Source organism: Halyomorpha halys, unplaced genomic scaffold, assembly GCF_000696795.3.
Source record: "Halyomorpha halys isolate HHAL.00 unplaced genomic scaffold, Hhal_1.1 Scaffold343.1, whole genome shotgun sequence".
Taxonomy (NCBI): Eukaryota; Metazoa; Arthropoda; class Insecta; order Hemiptera; family Pentatomidae; genus Halyomorpha; species Halyomorpha halys.
Window position 1 is genome coordinate 1,386,976 of NW_027109758.1, and position 23,870 is coordinate 1,410,845.

The following is a 23,870-nucleotide window of genomic DNA, read 5'->3' on the forward strand; positions in this document are numbered from 1 at the left end:
TGTTTAATCCCACCATGTCTATGTACAATTATATGGTCTTTAATATCAGCTAAGTATTATCATTGGAACAGTTTGACAGGGCTCAATTAATGAAATTTTTTAAATAATCTTCTTCTAAATTAAGATACTTTAGAATTTAGTTTATTTGAAAAAATAAACAGTTTTCATATTTAGCAATGGTTAAATACAAAATAATTAAGAAGTTTTTGGATAACTTTAGGAGAAAAATAGAGTAATCTGATTCCAACGGGAAAAGCCCAGACCGTCCGATCTTCACGATTGGCTTCATTATCTTTTTTTAAACTTAAATTCTTGGCAGAAAAAAAATATTATATTTGTTATTGGCACTTTGAGAAACCCTAAAATGTTGTTATAAAATATTTATAACAACAGAACATAAATTTTGTTTTCATAATTTTCGCCTTCCTTGGTCACAAATCGCGATAACTTCAACACGAGCCTACCAATCTACATACAACTTGAGGATATAAGTAGGCAAGTAAGTGAAATTGTGCTCGCACTGAACCGGATTTTTGTAACTTTCCGTGAGTGTAAAAAGTGTATACTTATCAATAGACGTATCTTTCTCAAATTTGTTGTGTATGTTCTCTGACATACCTGCTTCTAGAATCAATGTCCTTTTTCAATTGTTAATATTCTATGAAAACGTAAAATAGAATTTTTTAAAACTTATTTTTGCTCATTTATATTAATGAAAGTCATAAATCCCCTTTTATCTCTTGATTAGATAAGAACTTGCCTGTTGGTCCCATTAGAGTCCTAGAGGAGACTATGAGCTACACTATTCAAGATGGTTTTAGTTTCTTCAAATTATAGACTTTATTGAAAGTTTTTTTTTTACTAATTACATTTTTTTGACACACGAATTTTGTACTTTTAATTCACCCTCAATGTTCCTCATATCTAGCCAAACTTTTCTAAAGTCCGGTACTATATCAAGTTATAGGTAACTTTGATCTTCTTCTATTAAAGAAAAATATTTTCTCATTGTTGGATTATGGCAGATAATTTATAGGGGACGTGGTAATGTACATGATTTTCCATCTCACCTTCATATAGATATTTTGCATATGTGAGATGCACTATCGTGAATCAAACTATAAACAAGAAATATTAACTAACTGTAAAAAACAAACAAATGTAATAAACGATACATTCTTATAAAAATTAGATTGTCTAATTATTGCAAAGAAACTTCAAATTTGAATTGCACAAACACTCTATGCTTTGTAGCTTAGTCTTCATTCACAGTTAATTTCTGATCAAAATAAATATAATTTCTTATTACGCAAACTGTTACTTAAAATTTGTCATCATAAATTAAGCGCAGGTTTACCAACTGTGTGTTTTGAATAAACTATCTTGATAATATTTTATTGTTCATATAAAGGAGTACGATATCGCATTCGAATGAATTAAAGGAAAGAATAAAACGTATCTAAACTAGTAAGTACAAATTTACAAAAACATTATAAAATCAATAGTTTATGAATAAATCATTATAACACATGGGCATCGACACCATCAGGAAATTTGTAAGAAAAACTCTATATAAAGCAAAAACCATATAGTACAAGAGCCGGGAAAAAAAGGCAGTATTTAACCCCAATTTTTGATTACTTTAATGAAAACTATGTATAATTACTAGTCGAAACTGATGAGTCTGCTTAGTATAGGTAAGGGGAATAAAACATGGCGGCTGTTTCAAAACCTTTAAAAAAATTCATTTTTCATTCGGAGCACTATATCTTAAAAAACTATCAACAACACTACAAAATCTAAAAGAACGTCATTTAAAGGAGAGTAAATGTGCTGCAATGTTAGCCCTAATAGAGCTATTTACGTCCAATAGTTCCTGAGATATAACTTTTTAAAAAGCAACATTTCTTAAAAACCTTAAGTGATTAGTTAATTTATTTTGAGAAATTTATATTTCAGGAACTATTTGACGTATAGATGTCTATTAGCACTCAAATTAAAGCTAGTTTAAGGTACTATAAAGTAGTTTATGACGTTTATCGTCGTAGGAGTAGTATTTTTCGTTATATTCCCTAAAATAAATTGATTTCTAGTTGTTTGGACAATAAGTTTGATATATGAAAAACATTACTTCAGAAACCATAGGACGTACAGATGTCTGTCAGCACTGAAATGAAAGCTATTTAAATTTTCTATAAAATAGTTTATAACGTTTATCTTTGTAGGAGTAGCAGTTTTTATGATATTTGATGAAATAAATTCACAGACTGTTAATTTCTATTTGTTCGTATAAAATGTTTGAAAAAAAAAATATATATATATATATAGATCCATAAGACGCACATATGTTTGCCAGCGCTCAAAATAAAGGAAATTTAACTTAACTATAAAGTAGTTTATGACACTTATCTTCATAGGGGTAGTAATTTTTATGATATTCGCATATGAATATTAATTTGGCAAATGAAAATTTGTCCGAAAACTATAAATCAATTTATTTTAGCAAATATGAAAACTACTACTCCAACGACGATAAAAGCCAAAAACAACTTCATAGCTCATTAAAATAGCTATAATTTTAATGCTAACAGACGTCTGCACGTCGAATGGTTTTTGAGATATAGATTTTTCAAAATTAATTCACTAACTGCTGATCATTAAGTACATTCTGTACCACATTTTTATGAAATTATGATTTTTAAAAAACTATATCTCGAGAAGTATTGAACGTAAATAGCTCTATTAGGGCTTACAATTAAGAAAATTTACTCTACTTTAAATGATGTTCGCCTAGATTTTCTATTGCTGTTGGTAGTTTTAAAGATATAGAGCTCCGAATGAAAAATTAATTATTTTTAACGTTTTGAAAAAGCCGCCATTTTTTATTCCCTCTACCTATACTTGGCAGACTCATCAATTTTGACTATTAATTATACATAATTTTCATTAAAGTAATCCAAAATTGGGGTGAAACAACTGACTTTTTTCTCCTCTTGGGCTCTTGTACTAATAGTTCAATTCACTAATATACCAACGATCTGATTGAACTCTATTACGCCTTTGTTATCGAGTGTGATAAGCGATCTTCTTCTCCAAGAACTATTGTAGCCACAGGAAACATTGTAAAATGAGACTTATGATTTTATAGCCTTATTATTACTTTGCATAAATGCTATTTAAAGAAAAATCTTAGTGTACGACAAAAAACAGAAATAGCCACTGAAATATAACTAACGACAAAAAAAAAAGAATAAATTTTAAAAACACAGTCTATGTTACAGAAATACAATTATAATATTTAAAATATCACTAACTAAAAATAAAATCTCTTTTAGACAAATGTCTTTAGTTATAAATGAAGGACAATAGAAAATATTAAAATTAAAAAAAATAATAAACCGTCAATGAGTTTTACTTATTAGTGAATCTAAAAATCTTGATGGAAAGTACAAGAGGAGATTTCAAAGTATCCATACTTTGCTATATGATTATTGATATCAACAATCGTTCATAAAAATATTTAAGTGATTTCAGAATTTGAATTACCTCGGCGCAGGCGATAAAAAGCGGAAACATAGCTTTCAGTTTTCCGCTGGTAAATGTAGGGGTTAGTTTTATCCTCAAAGCTCTCCATTTTTCTCCACCCAGGTTAAAAAGATGGTGCTGAAGTTTATCCTCTTTTGAGCTGAACCTGAACGAAAATAATTGTTTAATTAATACATACATATACATATGTACCTATCTATAACATATGTGTATCTATGTATTTATGTACAAAACCTTAACGATTTTAGAAATTTTGATATAATTTTCGCTGGGTCCATAACGTTGTTAGAATTCGACATAAGAATTCATCATAATTTGAGTATTCTTGAACGGGCAAGGATACTAAAATGGTTATCATGATGGGCCAAATAAAAAAGAGGCACCTTATGGCGACGGATTCTTCGGGAAATCGAGTTTTGAAAATATTTCATAACCGATATGAATTATTTATAAAATCTGGTTATATAATAAACACATCGATCCAGTTGAAATTCCGGATTTGGCTACAAGGAAGGTTAGAAAATTAATAATACTCTCTAAAGGTAGATCACGTGCTACTGTTATAATCGAAAATCAAACCAAAATTAAAAAAAATTGTAATAATAATAAGTTTATTTAATTTATTCACGTTTCCAGTTTAACTTACATAAGACAAAAAAAACGTTGTTGTTGAAATTTAACTTAATTTCAATTAATTTAATAATTAATTAAAACATTAGGATATTATAATCAGTTGATAGTGAGTATTTATAATAAGCTCATTAACTGATTCGTTAGTTAACCAAACGGTTATGATTAGTTTATTAAGAAGCTATGATACTTTTTATTTTATCAATTTACCAATATTCATAGATTATAAAGAAGCTATGATTAACTATTAGGTGAGAAAGCGACGAGCCTAGGGCATTCTCAAAGAAACTATCACAGTCGAAATAAAAAAACAAACATAAATAATAATTCATGTTTTCTATTTTTTTTTTTCCAATTTTTTGCTTTTCTGGGAATTTCAAAAATATTTCGTTGTATGATAAGAGACACACGCACTAAAATAATTTGTTATTTAGACTAGATTTTACTGAGATTTTGATTTGAAATCTTTGGTGACAAATTTCGAAATGCACTTCAGACAGCACATTTTTTTTTTCAAACTTTCTGTTTTTAATCGTCTATAATAATGTAATAGCTCAAAATTTGCTCTGATTTAAGACGTAATAAATTCTTATTGTGAGGTTGGAAAAAAAAAAGGAAAAAAAGTTTTGCCTAGCTTCTATAAACATCAGAGGAGAGAGGTGACAGTTTATTTGGGAATGATCCATCCATCTTTAACTGACCAACGTTTTGTCCAGTATTCAAGAATTGATTGTTCAACAGTAACGTTAATTAATATTTTTTAATCATCTAGTACAATTTTAAATTAATTTCGATTCAGACTAAGTAACAATTTTAATCAAATATGCCACTATTGTTTTTGTTATTTCTGTAACTATCCAATATGTATTTCCGAGATATACGCATTAATTGTTAGCAATACACAAATTATTTTCTCTTTGTACATTTTATTAATTTTTCTTACGCGCTTTCTGGAAAGCGATTTCGGAAGTGAATGAAGTCCTTAGCGAGAACAAGCCTGATGATTTCAGGGTCTTTGACAACAAGGAGTGGTGATCGCAACATATAGAATCCAAAATAGGGCTGCGATTCGTGCTTTTTGTACATCTGTAAAATATAATATGTAATTCACATTAATGTAATCTCTGTTTGTTTGTACTCGTTTTAAAACTCAAGTATGAATAACGAACCTGATTTATGAGCGGTGTGGAAGAATCCTTCATGGTTATGAACCGCAAGTTATTGCCGAAGGGAAATCTCCCAGGCTCGGCCGCAATTCCTCGTGACTCCCAATAGTTGTAAATGGAGACATAGAACTTGTAGAAGAGCCACAAGGGTATCAACAATCCAATCAATGCAGTTAACATGTCTGAAATATTAATATATTATAATAATTGTTGCACTAGAAAAACTCATTTATAAAAATATTGTGGTTTTATTTATATTTTTGTATTCAGTTTGTTATAAAAAGCAATCGGATAAGCTATTCCCGAAATTTAGGAACCGAAGATGTTGGAAATATTGATCAACACCCTTATACTAAGCATCTTATTCAAAATACTGGGTTTCATCATTCTAATTTTGATAAATAAAAAATTAGCAAGATTAAAACAGGAAATTAAAAAAAACACCTTAGGTACAGAGAAAGGGAATACTAATTAATAGTTTATAAAATACGAATCTTTATGAAAAATGGAATCGTATAGGGGCACGAGGAGCTATGTTGAGAAGGTACAGAGCACTACATTTCAGAAATTAGAAAACTCAAAAAATTGGAACTGTGAAAATTATGGTAAAGGTAAAATAACATTTAAAAGATATTTAGAGAGGCAAATTTTCCAAATGTTTCTCTCACTGGAATATTTTAAGTAAATCCATTTATTTTCTTTTTGTGCGTTTTGTTCTTGCTTATCAAGGAACGTTTGATTATGATAGGATACAGGGTTGTAGTCAAATGAGCCCGGGTCATGGGTCAAATAATATTTGTCTTATTTCTACTTAAGTTTTAATAATCGATTTAAAGTTCAATGTTCTTGCTAATCTAAACTCAGTAGAGAACACTTTGTTTCCTCTTTAAGCTATGACATCATTTATATTTATAAGAAAGGCTAAATTGTCAAAATATGATACAAGTACATGAAATAATTTATTGTAGATTGTAATATTTTTTTGTATATATTTGTTCAAAAATATTTTTATATTAAAAACATTTTACTAATCAACTATTATCGGCATACATGGTCCTGGGGATATCTGGGCGATAGTCATGGAAGTTAATAAATTGATAATAACTGATCTATATTTACATATGAGCTTCAAGAACTTAATTGACATTTCAACAGCATTTATTGGCTAATGAAATGAAATAAACCCAGAGAGGAATAACAAGTTCCCCTAAAAATTATGTTTGAAGATAAGATGCACAACGGAAGAACAAAGAAACTCCCACGACCCTGAGGAAGAACCTAGACGGCATTTAAGCGTTTCCTCCCATCAAAACTTGTTAACATGGTGTTTTTAAGGCTCCTGGGTTTTGCATTGTCTATTAAAATTCAAATTATGAATGTTCTTTTTATGAACTCTGTAGTAAAAAAACTAAAAAAAAAACCGAACTCTATCATGTGTCAATGATCAATCATAAAATGATAATTTCTAACTAGTTTGCGGCTGTGAGAACTCTCGCATTACATATTTTAATTTTATTTTTTTTTTTTTTATATATAAATAGTATGATTGAATAATACAGCTCTAGTATTCATTATTCATGAGTGTGGTAGAGTGTATTATTTCAGTATCATATTTAAATAATACAATCTTTTATCTACAATATTTAAGGAAAAAAAAATCATTATCCTGACAGTATAAAACCTATAAAAAACTTAAAGTTTAAACAAAAGCATCATCACTGGGATTCTAAATGTAGAGTAAATTTTGAAAACTAACTGAATGTGTCAGTTTTTTTTTGTATCTCATTTAATGTAAACCAGAAAAATAATAATTAATAGTAATAATTAATTTTAATTTGTCACAGATGTAGGATACACCTGTTGATAGAAATAGAAGGGATCAAACTTATTTGCAGTATCTTCTTGGGCTATTTAATACGATCAAAATACAATAATACGATTCTTAAGTTATTTTCATAAGTGTGTTTTGAAGCTATAAAACAAATGTTTTAATCGGACATGTCATTATTGTTCTTCTAATTAACCCTTCATATGTTTTCATAATGTAAATTTGTACTTTTTAAGTTCACACTATGATTTAAAAAAAAATAAAGAATTACAATTCGTGATAATTGTATCGTTTTAATGCAATCAAACTATTATTTCTAATTGTATTAATGTATATCAAATTTACACACACACTTTCACGCATAATAAATAATTTTAAATTGGCAGTTACTTTTATTTTTTTCATTTCATCTTCTAAATATTAAATAAATTGACAATCAGCAACTTGTCTAAAATTTTTTGGAAAACACCTGTCATTATTACATGAATTTTCAGGCATTGGCTTAATTTTAATAGGTTTGTTTGTTGGCATCAATGAAAAGTTTTTATTGATTAATTAGTTAAAAAATTATATTTAACATAAATGTAAACACAATTTTTTTTTATGGCCCGTCATAATCAGAAATAATAGTATGTGAGATATGTGGGACAAATAAGTAACCAAGTGTCAGGTTATAAATATCTGTTTCTCTAAATAATAATAGTAAAAAAAATTGCTATAATAAAATTACTTAAATAAATAGTTTATATAGTTTTAACAACTTGTTCTGGAAACATCATTCATATTCTAATGATTTTATGTATCAAGTAAATGTGAACATTTGTTTAATTTGGGGTAATAATCAAGAAGTAACTAAACAGTAATGATTTACAGTTAAATTCGTTGTGTTTAAAATGTTACATTTCTAGTAAATATTCGTAATCATGCATAAAACATGCAAAATTGATAAAATGTACACATACTTATATATTTTATCCTGCTTGGTGGCAGTTGACTTCACTGAGATTCGATATAAACACTACAGATGGTATGCTTGAACACAAATAAAAACAGATAAGAGATCCTACTGCTCCGGAGGCTGCGTTAAGACTGAGCTGTTGCTAAGTGATTGTTACGACGGGTACTAGGTCATCATTTGTAGTGCATGTTAGGTAGTGAAGCCTTTAATTCGAAACCAAAATGTTTTCTGTACGGACAGTACAAAGTATAACTCTAAAAACAATGACCATTTTTTATAAAAAGTAAAAAATTGTCTCTAATTTTATAAATAATTATAACCAATACTACTACAACCGATAGAGGTTCAGTTCAGTACATTTTTTTAAATAACGGTTGTGAGAGGAGGTGATTTCTTCAATATCACGCTCAACCTCCAGGGCCCTGTTTCATAATGAAAGCTTATTAGCTTTATTGATATAATACTTTTGTATTAGTTAATAGTCTATTAACTAAAATTAAAAGGTTTAGAAACTAGTGTGGTAACAATACTAATACTTATTTCTTTCATGATAGGGATGGAGTCTACCTTCTACGCCATAACCCCTAATGAAGACCTGAAATTCAGGTCGAAACGTCGGCATAAAATAAATAAATATGGTTTTGTTTATTTATGTTGTTCTTTGCTGACCGCACCCCCCCCCCGACAAACTTCTATCATTAATCTACGGTCAACTATCTACACCTCATGACGACTATTAGTAATATTGCAGAAATTAAAAAATACTAAAGTACAAGTTACTATTGAACAAGTCAGTGTAATTGAATTAAGATAAATCTACAAGACTAATAGTAATAGTTTGTACTTTATTATGAAACAGGGCCCAGGTGTTTCTCTATTGCTACCCACTATAAGGGCTCCCAAATTCTCAAGATTAACTCACAGCAGATTTAACAGAATAAATTATTATCTCTCACATTTGGATTCGAAACTTCTGAGAAATAGCAGTAAAGAAATTTACTCATCACTATTATATAATTTTAAATTGAATTCTAATATAAATAATAAATATGCCACGAAACCTGGGTATACAGAACACGAAAAAATTATTGGTCTCAAAACTTTAACTGCCTAAATGGTAATTATAATTTCTTTAAAATTTTTGTTGTATTCTAATCATTTATAATTAGAATGTATAAATAAATTACTCCTATTACATACTCCTGGTTGTATTTATTTTTTATTATAATTTAATACAAAATTAATAACTACAACTCGAACATTTTTTTCTATCAAATTCCATTCATTAATGTTTTTGCTTACACGCTATTTTTAAGAGAACCACTGTACCTAAACATTTTGTTTTGAGCTAAATTTAAAGCGTATTTAATATACTTCAAATCAGAATTGGATGGTTTTTGTCGTGGAACCAATATATTTGACGATATTTTACAAAATTACGGCAGTTGTTGACTTTTTGGAGAGAATGGTCAATATTTGGAGAGCAACTCCTTTGGTTTCAAATTGTAGAACATTTTATTGCCTTTAATTAAAAAACTGATGAAGCATGTGGTTTTGGAGTTATTTAATTACAATAGAAAAAAAAGTGAGCTAATTTCGCTTGGAATCTGAATATCATTCTAGTTTCTACAAGAACAAACTTCATAAGTTTTGCAGGTTTTGTTTATCATTTGATGTATAGAATCAAAATTTAGTAATGAGAATATAAACACGCGCATTTTTTTTTTAACCTCTATAATCTATGGCATTTTCTGTCGTGGCAGTTCAATCAGAATTCGCCTGAAGTTGGTAGTCCTACCAAGTATCTGGACATCAGCAATCTACATTGACAGTGAGCTGTCGTACCTTCAAACTGAGTTAATTTGTCCCCTCTAACTAATTTGACGTACTCGGAGGTAAAACATGATGTTATTTATTTATTGTGAACTGAAGTTTTTGGATTCTCAGTATTTTTTAGAGCTAATTTCATATAATTTGAGAAAAATTGTATTTTTAAAAGAATAATGTTCATTGTTTAAGTTATAATATTGGATTTTCATTCGCCATGTTTTACGACTGAGTACCTCATTTATTTTGGAGACAGTTCTTGTTTATTGTATTTAACGAAGCTGTTTGTTCACTATCAGCGTGTAAACAAGCACATTTGTACATTCTCACTGTTATGAAATCAATTGCACGACAGACATATATTCAGTAGAAATCAGCGGTTGGCTGAAAACCGGAACCGGCTAATCTCCTATAAATTAACTTTCCGGGAAATTGTCTTTTTTTTTTTCTTACCTCCTGAAATAAATAATAAAACAATTACATATATACAAATGGTAATGATAAGCATATATACCTGCTATTTTTTCGTTTTTCGTCGTTTATGTCGGTATGGTCTAGTGGGAAATTGTCTCGGTACTTCTGTAATTTTTAATGTTATACTAAACCGGGTTTCACTTTTTTTAAAACCTGTAAAATTTTTGATCTGATTAAAAAATAATATATAAATCTAATGAGCTGATGAAAACTAATTTAAGAAGTATTCGAATAAATATTTAGATTAATAAAAAAACTGAAAACCGTATTCATAAATAAGCATGTGGTAAAGACTTATCGATCCAGAGATTAGTATATAATTTCGTTTGAATAAATTATACTATTTTATAGAAAGTATTTAACAAAAATATATCTCCATTACCAATTTAAATGTTTATTTTTTACTAACCCATTCTTGACAACCAATGTAATAAAAACGTAATAAATTATATAATGTTCTTTTCCTCTTTTTTTTTGTTTAGAATAAACAGTTTTTGGCGGAAAATAATGTTAAAGACTTACTTCAATAAGCTTTTCCTCCATTAATTTATAGTTCTTACTTTTTTTTTTTTAAATTAAATTTGGAATTATTTCTTAAGGTCTTCGTTTGTAGAACATTTTTGAATTGGTTATTAAATCCACAACAAATAAAAAAAATCATTCAATCGAACTCTTATCAGCGAAGATATCGCATGTTGAACTTGACATACTTTTATAAATCTAGTATTTTGGCTGATTTTATTAGAAATATGTTTACTTTTTATTATTACTTGAAGTCTAACATTCCCAGCATATATATATATTTACATTTTTTATACATACTTTTTCTAAGAATTTTCAGTCAACATACATGGACGAGAAAATTTTCAGTATAATGAGAAAAAAAAATACCAATAAACCTTAAAAAAACATAATCAAAAATATTCTGTTTGGTTTCTTATCGCATATGATGGTTCAATTTATGTTGTCAAAACGTAATAATAATAATACGTAAATGTGTAATTTCAACTATACCTACGACAATTGCTATAAAACCTTCAATTGTGTTTAATCTATATTCATTATGTTCAATCTAGTATTTTCAGAGTTTTCATTTATTAACTCTGATTTAATGATTAGATTTATATGATAATATGCAAATATGTTGTGCTAACCAGAATTTATTTACTTTTTCCGAAATCGGCTAATATTTAAAAAAAAGTATTTAAGCAGACTACGTATATTAATAACTGAATAATTCAAGCTAGTGCAAACAATAATTCATTCGTTATTATTAAAACTCTGTAGTGGTTCCAATGACCTGAATTCTTAATAATTACAATTCTATATATACTGGCTAATTATGTCCAACAAATTGTTATCTATAACTTAATTATTATAATTACCTTTAAAAGAACTTAATAGGTGGTGTTTGATTGATGAGAGACAGTTGTGCTGAAGATGACTGAGTCGTTAAAAATCGTCTACCAACAATCTTCACTACCACTCTTATACAATCACATATTGTGCGTTTGCCCCACCAATTAAGATAAGTGTGTTTGTTGTTTTTATCCTGCTCTCAATTATTCAGCAAAATGTGTTTATAAATACTGACTAATTGTGTTAGAACAATGACTGGAAAAAATTAAATGATTAATAAGAGTTGCACTGATATTTAAGGCAATGGAAAATTGAAGAAACTTATAACAACGAAGTCGGCTATTCTTCTTCGTCGGCTAATCTTACCATGGTGGTAGAATAATCAGATATTGTTCATCAGGATGTTGATATCCGTAGGGTAGTTAGAATAAAATCTTTAAGGAAATGAAAGATATATTTTATGTTAGTTTTACTTTTACATCAACTATTTTTAGATCAACACAACAAACTCCGCAATTTGGTCCAAAAAAAATATAAATTTCAGTAAAAACTAGTTACATCGGAATAACGATAACGTTCCAACTAACTAAAGATAAGAACTACACTGAACTATGAGATAATAATTTCCTCTTAAGTTCCCTCTTTGCTTGGAGAATGAAATAGTCCAATGGTTAAGTAGCTAACTAGCCAATTTTACCATTAAAGGCATAGAGAAAGATTTATAAGAGCCAAAGTTATATTTTGAACAATAACGTATGAACAATATGTTATTTATTTAAAGACTATTACTTCATTAAATATACATTTATGTTTATTATTAATTTATGAATCATTCGTACCCAATTATTAAATATTTTGATCATGAGAGATATTTGACCGTGCGGTCAAAATAAAACACAAATATTTTGAAGTAACTTATTTAATCGTGCCAACGTTTCGGCCAGAATTTCTAGCCTTCATCAGGGCTAAGGCCAAAACAAGATAATAACCAATGAATACAGAAAATAAAATATAAACAGAATGACATAAAGTAAAAATTGTATAGAATGGAATCAATAAAATAAAGTGATGAAAGAAGAGGAAAATGTATGCATGGGTAATTGAATAAGTAGTTAAAATAACATAATTAAGGAAACAAAATAAAAATGAAGTTATATATTGCAAAGAAATATGAATATATTAGTTTATTAATAATTTCAAAATTAAAATGATGGAAAGAAAAATAAAATTGAGGGAAAGAAAATATATGTAACAAATGAAATATGTAACCATAATATTAGATAAAGAGGCAAAACATAAGTTAAGTTTAACAAAAGAAAAGAGTACAAAAATTGAAAACAACAATAATAATATATGGTGAACGTAAAAAATATCTAAATATTTTAATTAATGAGAACAATTTGCGTCCATTTTCTTAAAAAGTTTTATGGAATCCATCTTCTCATAGTTTATTTAGTTTTTGAATTAATCTTCGTTTCAGAAAATTTTTGTCCCCTCATGTTCAGTCAAATTGCCCATGACAAAAAGATCGTGGATATAAAAGATTATATATTCCTTCTTCTTTTTTTTTTCATTATATTGTGAGGACCTAAATCAATCGTAATAAACTAAATTTGCAGCTTCCAAAGACCTGTACAACCGCGGTAATTGTCTAATAACAGAGAGTCAAATTTCTCAACAAAATAATAATGGCATTTTAGTCAAATAAATATACTCTTTTGGTAAACTATAGGTTTTAGGTTTACAAAAAGTGTATGATATGTGAGTTTGGCATTAATTATAGATATTTATGAATTTTACTTTGTATTATTATATGAATTATTATATTTTTTATTTATTTGCATCAAAATAAATAGAAAATGGCTGAGCAACCTACGTTTTACAGATGATATTGTGCTCTTTGGAAAAGGCATGGAACAACTGAGAGAAATGATGAAGCGCCTTCTGGCATTGTGTGAAAAGATTGGTTTTTATCCGAACTACCAGAAGACGGAACTTATGACAAATGGCGTAAAAGAGGATTGTGAAATTAACAACCATAACTTGGCATATGTTGAAAAATATCTTGGTCAGTTCACGGAGAGAGGAGAAAAATTGAATTCCTTACAATAAACAAAGTAATCTTAAATTAAAAACACATTGATTATCCTCTAACCCTAGAAATTTACTTTAGTGCCGGAACGGGAGGCATTTGCTCTGGGTGGCAGAGTCATGAGCGAAATTTTATTTTTATGTTAAGCAAAACGTATTTGTTTCTACTTCTTGATTGTTTCCACCTCAGTTCAGTCAATCAAATTAGGTAATAGTCTGGAGGTGGTGATATTTGTTTCCAACTATAATTTCCTAAAATACCGTTATATAACGGTTTACTTCTATTAAGGAGGAAATAGATGAAAAAAGGTAGGGTATATTTATTTGATATACACAATATATTATAGTAATTATTTATTTTTAAAATAACTAATTATATTTTGGGATTTATTCCATAGATTTCTATTAAGATTAAAAGACTATGCGTAGAATGTCCAAATAAATAATTAGTTATTCCAAATCAATGTTATTTTAAACAAAAATGTAGTTATTCGAATAGATAACGAACATATACTACGGTATTATAATTATTGAATAAGGAGTATTATAATCAATATTTAATACTTTCTTATTCAAGTAGTGCCTCAGCCAGACTTTATTTAAATGAATCAGCTTTATTTTATTTAAGTGTTTATCAACGACATTCTTCCATAACCACCAGCGTTTTCCTTTGATGCGATTGAAAATGAAAAACCCGATGATTCGCATATATATGTTTATTTAGTATTCTTGATAATTTGTTATTGTTTAATTTTAACAATTAATGTTTAACTTTAAGGTTATTTACATCTATTCTATGATCTAGTCCAGGGCACATCTCCGATGATTATCTTAAGTTAAGGGTCTATCTAGTTCAAACCAAGGCATCAATTATCTTATCAGAAGATATGGACCATAAACGTTGGGTTCTAAAATCAAAAATCTCACCCTTGAATGTTGGGTCCTAAAATCTAACCCTTAATAAATAAGCAATCATCCTATGTTAATAATTAATTAAAACCACGGAAAGTGGAAACACTTTCCGTGGTTTTAATTAATTTTTTTTTCAAGAAGAGCCATTTTCTTCTGTATTACCAAAAAAGTCATAATCTCTCAATTTTCTATATTTGAAAAGAAATCATGATTTTGAAACGTAAGGTAGAGCCTTATTTCTGGAACATTCAACCACGGTTTATTTTGGTATCGAAAGAATACATTATCAGTTTTAAGTTTTACATTTACATATAATTCTGAAAAGCAAAACTATTGGTGATTTTAGTCAACAATTGAGTAACAACACCAGCAACTTGGCTGCATCTTAATTTCCGATAGATAAACTGCATTAGGTTTAAAATCCAACATTCCATAACCTTCACGATTCATTCCTTCAATGTGATAATTAATAGTCTAAAATTTCCGATAGCATCTGTGGTCGATGTTTAATGATCTTTGTAATTTAGTGTGAAGTATTACCCATAGATCCTTTGAGTGTATTAGGGCTGGTTAGGGTAAAATAAACAGGTGGATTGTATGAAACCTTGTGAAGAATAGATTGTATTAGACGGGTGTAATTAAAACTCATTCAACAAATTTACGAAATAAACTTTAAGTTATATTTAATAGAATAAGAAAATTAATATGTAAAAAAACAAAACAGTCAAAGGTAAAGTGAATACAAAAGAAAAGGGAATTTGGTCAAATGGAATTAAAGAAGGTTCTTTTAAAATTAACAATTTTGTTTGTAAATCAATTAAATTTCGATTATCTTAATAATAAACATCGATTTAAATCATGCTTATTTGATATAAAATTATTGTTCTGCTCCATGTTCTCCCCTTTTTGCCCCTCTGGTTTACTTAGATCCTTACCCTACTCAATCATCTTTAAGTGCTGATGAATAAATTAAAAATGAGAAGAAATTACTTCACCTATTGGGTACCTTAATATCAGAGTTGGGCAATAATTAGCTATTGTTGAAACTAATAGTTCAAATTGCCATGGATACGACCCTTATTAATGAATGAACCATTGATAAATAAATATCGTATCCATACAAATTTTAGCTATTAGTTTTATAGTTGCCCAACCCTGCTTAATATGAATGACTACCTCAGGGCAAGATAAATCTTCACTTGTTTCTGAATGTCCTTTATTCAAAATACGGAATATATAAATGGTGATTTATTTCAATGCAGACTGTGAACATATAACTGCAATAAAGCAGTTTTCAATTTGAATTGACCAATGATTAAGAAAATGATCCTTAAACAGTTCCAAATAAATAAATTATGATAATTTCTGTAGCAATGCATAGGATCAGAGAATAAAAAAAAATAAGAAAAATCGGAAAATAAATAAAATAATAAAGGATATAAAATCCCTTGAACCTTTAAAACTAACTACTCCTCCCAAAAAAAAAAAAGAAAAATCCTAGAATTCAAAGGATTATTAAAAGGCAAACCATCCTATACTAATGCTTGCTATATGAACAGAAATATCAGGTCGTTCATCTACCATGGATATTTCTAATATCCAATTGAGTTCTTTTATTGTGGTATGAAATCCCTCTTCATCACAACAAAAATGATTTGATTATTACTCTCCTTACCTGACCCATCGGTATTTAAGTATTTAGCTTATCATTCCAGAGTCCTCTTTACGACATTGATAACACGACATTGCCCTCTTTCAATATTCTCTTGGCCGGAATAGTTTCTTAATGTGCACGTAATCTATCATCGTCCACTTTTTAATTTTCATGGGTTTAATATCTGTACATCGGTGAAAGAAGTGCCAATTTCCAAATATACCAAATTTGTGTTTATGCAATTTGTTGAATCGATAAGGTGAGAGTTATAAATGCAATTAAGGCTAATATTCTAATCTTACTAGATTTCAATATCAAATCTAGAATAAAAAAAAAAAGATCAATGTCCACTGGAACGTCTTTTTCTCAGAACGGTATAATGTTGATAATAATGTGGTTTATAATTCTAGGTTTGTTGTCAGGCCATTACTCCTTCGGATTCCGTGTTGCGCGGAGTTTTTTAAAATTTTTGTTCAAGGAGTCTAGGACAGAACCTTTTCGAAAGTCTCATTTTTACTGTGTATTCATACTTTTTTGGTAGCCATCAGATAAGTAATACTAGGGTAACATGCACGAACTGGATGGCTTAGTTAGACTTAATTCTCAATTTCTTATATATCTCAGTTTGTTTAGTACTTTTTCAAAGATCATGTTTGTTTCGATATTCAACATGATTCTTTAATCATAATATATACATACATTTTTCTTTTTAGTGGGTATTGAGAATCAGTCAATTATACAACATTGTAGTAATACATATGGCGACGTTTCACAACTTTATTGATTGCATAGTCATGCCCTACAATGAGAAAAACACGGTTTTTTTTTTTTTTTTAGAACATATATTCTTCTTCAGCAGTCAGCCAGTTACCTGATTGATTAACCTATTACTTAACTAGTGACTACCTACTGAGGGAAAAAAAACGGTACATGTGGGGAAACCTAAACTAACATTACTTTCATTTCAAAACCGATTCAGTCCTTCCCTAAATCTGAAGATGGAAATATCATAATGTAGAACACACTGCAGTTGAGAATTGTAAGTAATGTTTGTATCAAACCATATTGTGATTGTAATATTTATTAGTCAGAGATTGCACTATGTACATAGTAGTTTTGTGACATTTATTTGGAGAGGAAAAAAAAACTGTTTTTCTCATTGTAGGGCATGACTATGCATATAATAAAGTTGTGAAACGTCGCCAAAAGATGTATTATTACAAAGTTGTATTATTGACTGATCCTCAAGACACACCAAAAATAAAAATGTATACCTACAACAGTCGTGAAAAAAGTTATCAATATACGTACTTATTTTTATTTATTTTTCTATATATGGTAACCCCATAAAGAGATAGTTTACTTCCTTTATACATGTTCCATGCCATGAAAGGCATACTACATATATTATATGTTTACAATACAATAGATTTGAGTATATATAATTAGTTACATTGTATAATTTAAATTTTAAAAAACAATAAACATTATATATATTAATGTTGTGTCATTATCCCAGGATACCAATACTAATACTGCAGAATTCTAAAACTAAGTTCCTGACTATCAAGGGAAAATTCAAGATCTTTTACAGGCGTTTCATCATTGTTTTTTATTATTGTAAGTATTGGTAAGTGTTTTAACAAGACTATCAACTGTAGCAGTGAATTTTTTTTAATTGGCATTTCATCAATCCTTTGTATCCTTGCTAAACTAACACCTGTTCTGTTAATATATTTTTCTGTGATTTTACGTGCACTATCAAGAGAAATCGGGTCTTTTGAATAATCTTAAGATTTATTACACTTTTCGAAAATAAATACGTTGAGGATGCAATCATGTGTTCTAGCTTGAACCAAAATAATAAAAAAATATTATTTAATTATGATACAAGGATTTAGGCAAAAAATATTTAGACTAAGGTAAACAAATATATATTTTTTTTAAAGGAGTAGAGTAGAAATGAATTTCAAACCTTTATTTTTTTTTTATTAAAAATCTTCTCATCAAATTAAATTTGATTATGTACATTCCCAACTATTAGAATCTTCTTAATTTATCTTATGAATCGATACGTTCCCATTTGCCAACGTTCATAAAGCTTACAGTTTTTTCAAGCTTTGCTGAAGGGTCCTTGAATAAGCATGAACTCAGGCTGAAAAATAAAAATATTTCTAAATCATATTAAAGTAACAATGATATATAATATGATATGGTATGATAACATTTATACCGTGTTATTTTCTTATAAAATATATTTTATTCGCTCAATAATAACCAATTTTTCAAGATCGACTATCAATGACAGAAATAAATTTAAATTATTCAAAAACAATCAATCTTGAATATATTTTAATTTTAATTATAAGAAGATGGTCAGGGTTTTAATGAAATATGAATAAAAAATGAACAAATAGTTTAAAACTATTTGTTCTTTTTTTGACCAATGACCATCTTACTATATTTAAACCTTTACGGCCAACTATATATATATATATTTTAATTTTAATATTATTAGGTCTATTAAAAATTAAAAATAAAATTACATCTGACAACAAACGTTTTATTATCTCGAAAGTAACACAAACATTAAAAAAAATTATAATGAGCACAAACTATATTAATTATTCTCTATTTAAATATTAATTAAATTATTAAAATTTTATTTTGAATTTTTAGTTATTTTTAAATATTTAGCTTCATTGCTATTTGATTGTAAGGATATTTAGAACATAGGGAAACACAAATTAAAAAAACATAAATCTAACAAAAAACTTAAAAATTACAAAATTCATTAAATACCTGTTTAAGTATTCCGTTCGAAATTCTCATCCCATGAGTTGACTTCTTTCTTCATTCTTCATTAGTGGATCTTCACTCCACAGATAAAGACTAATTTATTTAAATTTAATTTACTCTAAAAACTATTGCAACCATCACTATTTATGTTTTGTTTTTTCAATACTAAACATTGTACTTAATAAAATGGCTTAGTTCAAATTTTAATTGATATAATAATTTCGAATGATGGCCTCTGGTATTAAATAATGTAAATTCTCAATTAAATAATGAGACTCATGACATGCTTGCCAAGTACAAAAACCAGGAGCCAACTATTTAAATAAAATAACACTTATGAACAAACGGCCTCCGCTTTAAGAAAAATTCTACATAGATTCATAAGTCATTTTATCCAAGAACTTGTACCCAACTGGCTCTTCCGTCAACTGAAAGCTTGATATGATTAAAGTTATTTTTAGTCTTTAAAAATCTAAAATCACTTCATATTCATAAAATAGTAATTGATATACAATCTTTTCAATTTCTTGATACTGGTATTAATTTTTTTAATAAATCAATTAATATCCATGTTAATCCTCAATACTCTTTATAACATCATCAACAGTCCAACGTTTCGGCCAGTGTCAAGAACAATCTTAAATATAAATATTCACCTCACATCCAATTATTTAAAAACGATTAGCAGGGTATTCAGCCCAAGTCATTAATTACAGGTCAAATTACCCTATTTTTTCACAATTTCATCAATTTTAAATCGATAGTGTTAAGTTGTTATATTTAAGATTGCCCTTGAGGATGGCCGAAACGTTGAACTGTTGATGATGGCATAAAGAGTGATGAGGCAAACATGGATACTAACTGATTTACAATAACAATAAAATATTAAGTTTCACAAGCTCTGGGAATCGGCGTATATTATTTAATAAATGCCGATTGAAAAATTATTTGAAAACAGTACACATTTAAATATTCAAATTTACAAAATGCTTAAATAACATAAAATAAATTTATCAAGGAAATGCTGTTTGTCAATATGACTGACAATTAAAATGCTAATTAATACATATAATAAACCTACATATAAAAGAAATTACTTATAAATTGTAAATAGTTCTTAATTTAAAACTATGACATAAATTATAGCCTTTTAAATCTATAACAAACATTTTAATATATATACACCAAAACAATAATATCTTCATATTGAGCAGTAAATGATTGACCGTAGATTAATATGAGGAGGAGACGGTCGGGGGTGCGGTCAGCAAAAAATAGATTTATTAAAAAAAAACTTATTTATTTGTGCCAACGTTTTGATCTGAATTTCAGGCCTTCATCAGGGCTCAAAAAACTAAAAAGAGATTACAACCCTCACTCAAAGAAACATTTAAAAAACTGACAAACATAACCTATCCCTAGCCCATTCCCAAATAGTCAATTTATTAAAACACCCATTATTTTTCTTTTTTATTGTTTCTATTTTCTTATAATTGTTAATTGTTAATTGTTTCTATAACTCTTTACTATATTACTGATCCTCTGCCATTTCTTCTTTTATTATTTTCTATAGTCACCTTTAGTTTACAGATCATTTCCATTTTCTCATCTTCATCATCCCTCATTTACTTAGTCCAACTATATATTTCTATAACTTTCTGACATTTCGTTCTCATATTTTTTATAACACACTTTTTATTTAATCTTACTCTTAAAATTATAAAAAAACTAAAATTTAATTGCATTTCATCTTCCTTATTTATCTCGATGGTCTTTCTTGGTAACTCATTTTTGGCGGTTACAGTTTTCCTCCGACCTAACGTATTTTTACTCTCTATCGGCGAGCTTAAAACTCAGTCACTCTAGTTAGAAACGCTGCTGGAGCAAGTGTCTTCCTCTCGTTGCTAGTGTTTCTTTCTTTCATTGCTCCACATTCTCAATATTTCTTCTCCCTCAATATCTCAGGTACTATATTTATTCAAGCTATATTTTTTATTCATCTATTTAACTGTAATTTTTTTTATTCATCTATTTAACTATATATCCATATTTCACTTTTCCTTCATACATTTCGTTATGTTGATTTAAATTGTTTTTCAATATTTTAAACACTACTTACATATCTTATTATGTTATGTCCATTACACATCATTTACATTTTTTCCCCCGCACCTTTCTTTATGTTTATTTTTTTATTACTTCAACATTCTCTGTCTTATAATTTATTTTGTATAATTCTTACTTTTATAATATGATCATCTTTTATCGTTATCAATCTACTAATATCTACTTCTATTGTTGTAATTTAACTAATTCTTGATTAATTCCTTGTTATGTATATTTCCTAATTTGTTTGTTTATTATTTTCTTTTTTTATACCGCACCCCCCGAACATCTTCTTCTAACAATAATGTTTTCCTTTTATTAAGAAAATTAATTATTTTTTCTTCTATTTTCCACAATGTCCATGTTTAATTTTCTTCTATTGCTTTTTACCCAACTTTTTTTTTACAGATCGTGGAAATAGTCAATACTTAAAGTTTTATTTTTCTATTGACATATAATAATATATTTCTGAGTAAATAAAAACAAACAGAAGTAAAAAAAAAAAATATCACCCCAGTCTTGATTCCCCACAAAGTCTGAAGACGTGCCCTCCGCTCTCGTTTTCACAAGGTTCTGGAGACATACCTTCCACAACTGTAGTAACGTTGAAGGACAACCAACGGCCTTTCCTAGTTCTTCTCCATCCTAGCAGTATCATATTCCTACCTACCATCTTAACACTAAAAGAGGTTGAACATTCTTTGCCTTCTGTGAGACCTCTAAAACTATACTCGATACAGCTTATATGTATAATATAACATAAATCCATATTACGGTAGCTATAATTAATACATTTAGATTACCTGTAGAAAATAAGCACTATGAAATTCCCACTTGCACTTATTATAAAAAAAAATCCAGGCAGAGTTGACGATGTGTAGGAAAATATTTTATTGTAAAAACTATTTACAAGGAATGGTAAGAAAATTCCCAGCACGGACCCAACTCCAAGAAATGAACCTGAAACAATAATCATGTTTTCATTGTACACGTTTAGATCAATTCCTCATTATCCTAAGGTGGAAATTGGTAAAAATTGTTCGAGATTTCCTCTAGTTAAATCTTGGAAACTGCATGTAACACACCAAGTATAAAAAACAATATTTTTTTTAAATCTCCTATTTGTCCCAGGGTTATCCTTGAAGTTATAACCTATTATAGCCAGGTTGGGTAGTTCAAGATTATTCCTATGGGTTGTCAACGGGATGAGTGTTAGTTACCCAAACTACCCAATTAAAAGTTACGATACCGGTTCTGAGTCGAAAAGTACTGCCTCAGCGCGTTCGGCCACCACAGCCTATCTATAAGATTTAGTTTTGTATTTTAACAGTTTTTTTTTAATCCTCAGCTTTATTATTATTAAAAAACTTTCTTTTTTATGAATTTTATTGTTTTGTTTTTTTTTACTTTTCTTTCATGACATCTGTTATAGTTTCATACTTCACCTCTCAGTTCACAGACTCAATGCGAATAAAAACTATAAATTACGAAGAGCAATAAAATAAAAATAAAAACGCTGATTATCCGATAGAAAAAGAAAAAGAAAAATTAAACAATTTTATATTCTATTTTTAAAATCTTCTAAAAATATTGGACTATTCTTCGAAAAATAATAAACTGAACTATTGGCAAAACAACACTTCCAAAGTAATCAAAAGTTGGTTCTGTTTCGACAATTAGACGAGATCACTCAGCCAGCTTCTTTTCATCCTTTTAAGGGAGTTATAGAGTATGTAGGTTGAGGTCAATAGCCATCAATAAGTGTGTTAATGTATTCTTGTGTGATAGTGGATAAGTTATAGATTAGAAATATCTTAGTTAATTGTTAGCATCTGGTAGTAAAATACTTTTGCTGAAGTTTTAAAAAGAAGAGCTTTGATTTCATTCTAAAATTTACATGCATTGCATTATGGCAGACATGGCATATTAGATATGTGATTCCTGAAATAGTATATACAAGAGCCCAAGAGGAGAAAAAAGGCAGTTATCTCACCCCAATTTTCGATTACTTTAATAAAAACTATGTATAATTAATAGTCAAAATTGATGAATCTGCCAAGTATAGGTAGGGGAAATAAAAAATGCCACCTGTTTGAAAGCGATAAAAAAAATTAATTTTTCATTCGGAGCTCTATATCATAAAAAGTAGGAACAACACAAGAAAACCTAAGAGATTATCATTTAAAGATGAGCAAATTTGCTAAAATATGAGCCCTAAAACAGTTATTTACGTTAAATAGTTCTCGAGATATAGCTTTTTAAAAAAGCAACATTTCATAAAAATGTTTTATGGGACGTACTGAAAGATCGGTAGTTAGTGGATTTATTTTGAAAAATCTATATTATTTTTATTAAAAATCTTTATTATTATCAGATTATTTTATAATAAATTTAACTAGCTTTAATTTGAGCGCTGCAGACATCTGTATGTCAAATGGTTTCTGAAATGAAGTTTTTCATAAATCAAACTTATTGTCCGAACAACTATAAATCAATTTATCTTAGCATATATCATGAAAA

General features: G+C 28.3%; 2 protein-coding genes across 2 annotated transcripts in view; both read right to left on the reverse strand.

Moving 5' to 3' along the window:
• The window catches only part of LOC106681470 (cytochrome P450 6a22), a 27,660-nt gene extending 15,730 nt beyond the window's left edge, over nucleotides 1-11,930 (reverse strand). Inside the window, exons 1-5 of the mRNA XM_067047956.1 lie at nucleotides 11,815-11,930; nucleotides 10,470-10,582; nucleotides 5,346-5,524; nucleotides 5,120-5,262; nucleotides 3,547-3,691 (exon numbers count right to left, since the gene is read on the reverse strand). Of these exons, the coding sequence (XP_066904057.1) occupies nucleotides 3,547-3,691; nucleotides 5,120-5,262; nucleotides 5,346-5,522 (465 nt within the window). The 5' untranslated portion in view covers nucleotides 5,523-5,524; nucleotides 10,470-10,582; nucleotides 11,815-11,930. The remainder of the gene's footprint in view (nucleotides 1-3,546; nucleotides 3,692-5,119; nucleotides 5,263-5,345; nucleotides 5,525-10,469; nucleotides 10,583-11,814) is intronic.
• A 6,465-nt stretch (nucleotides 11,931-18,395) lies between these two features.
• LOC106681474 (probable peptidoglycan muropeptide transporter SLC46) overlaps nucleotides 18,396-23,870 on the reverse strand; it is a 15,970-nt gene continuing 10,495 nt past the window's right edge. The window contains exons 7-8 of the mRNA XM_014421798.2: nucleotides 22,154-22,310; nucleotides 18,396-18,600 (exon numbers count right to left, since the gene is read on the reverse strand). Of these exons, the coding sequence (XP_014277284.1) occupies nucleotides 18,507-18,600; nucleotides 22,154-22,310 (251 nt within the window). The 3' untranslated portion in view covers nucleotides 18,396-18,506. The remainder of the gene's footprint in view (nucleotides 18,601-22,153; nucleotides 22,311-23,870) is intronic.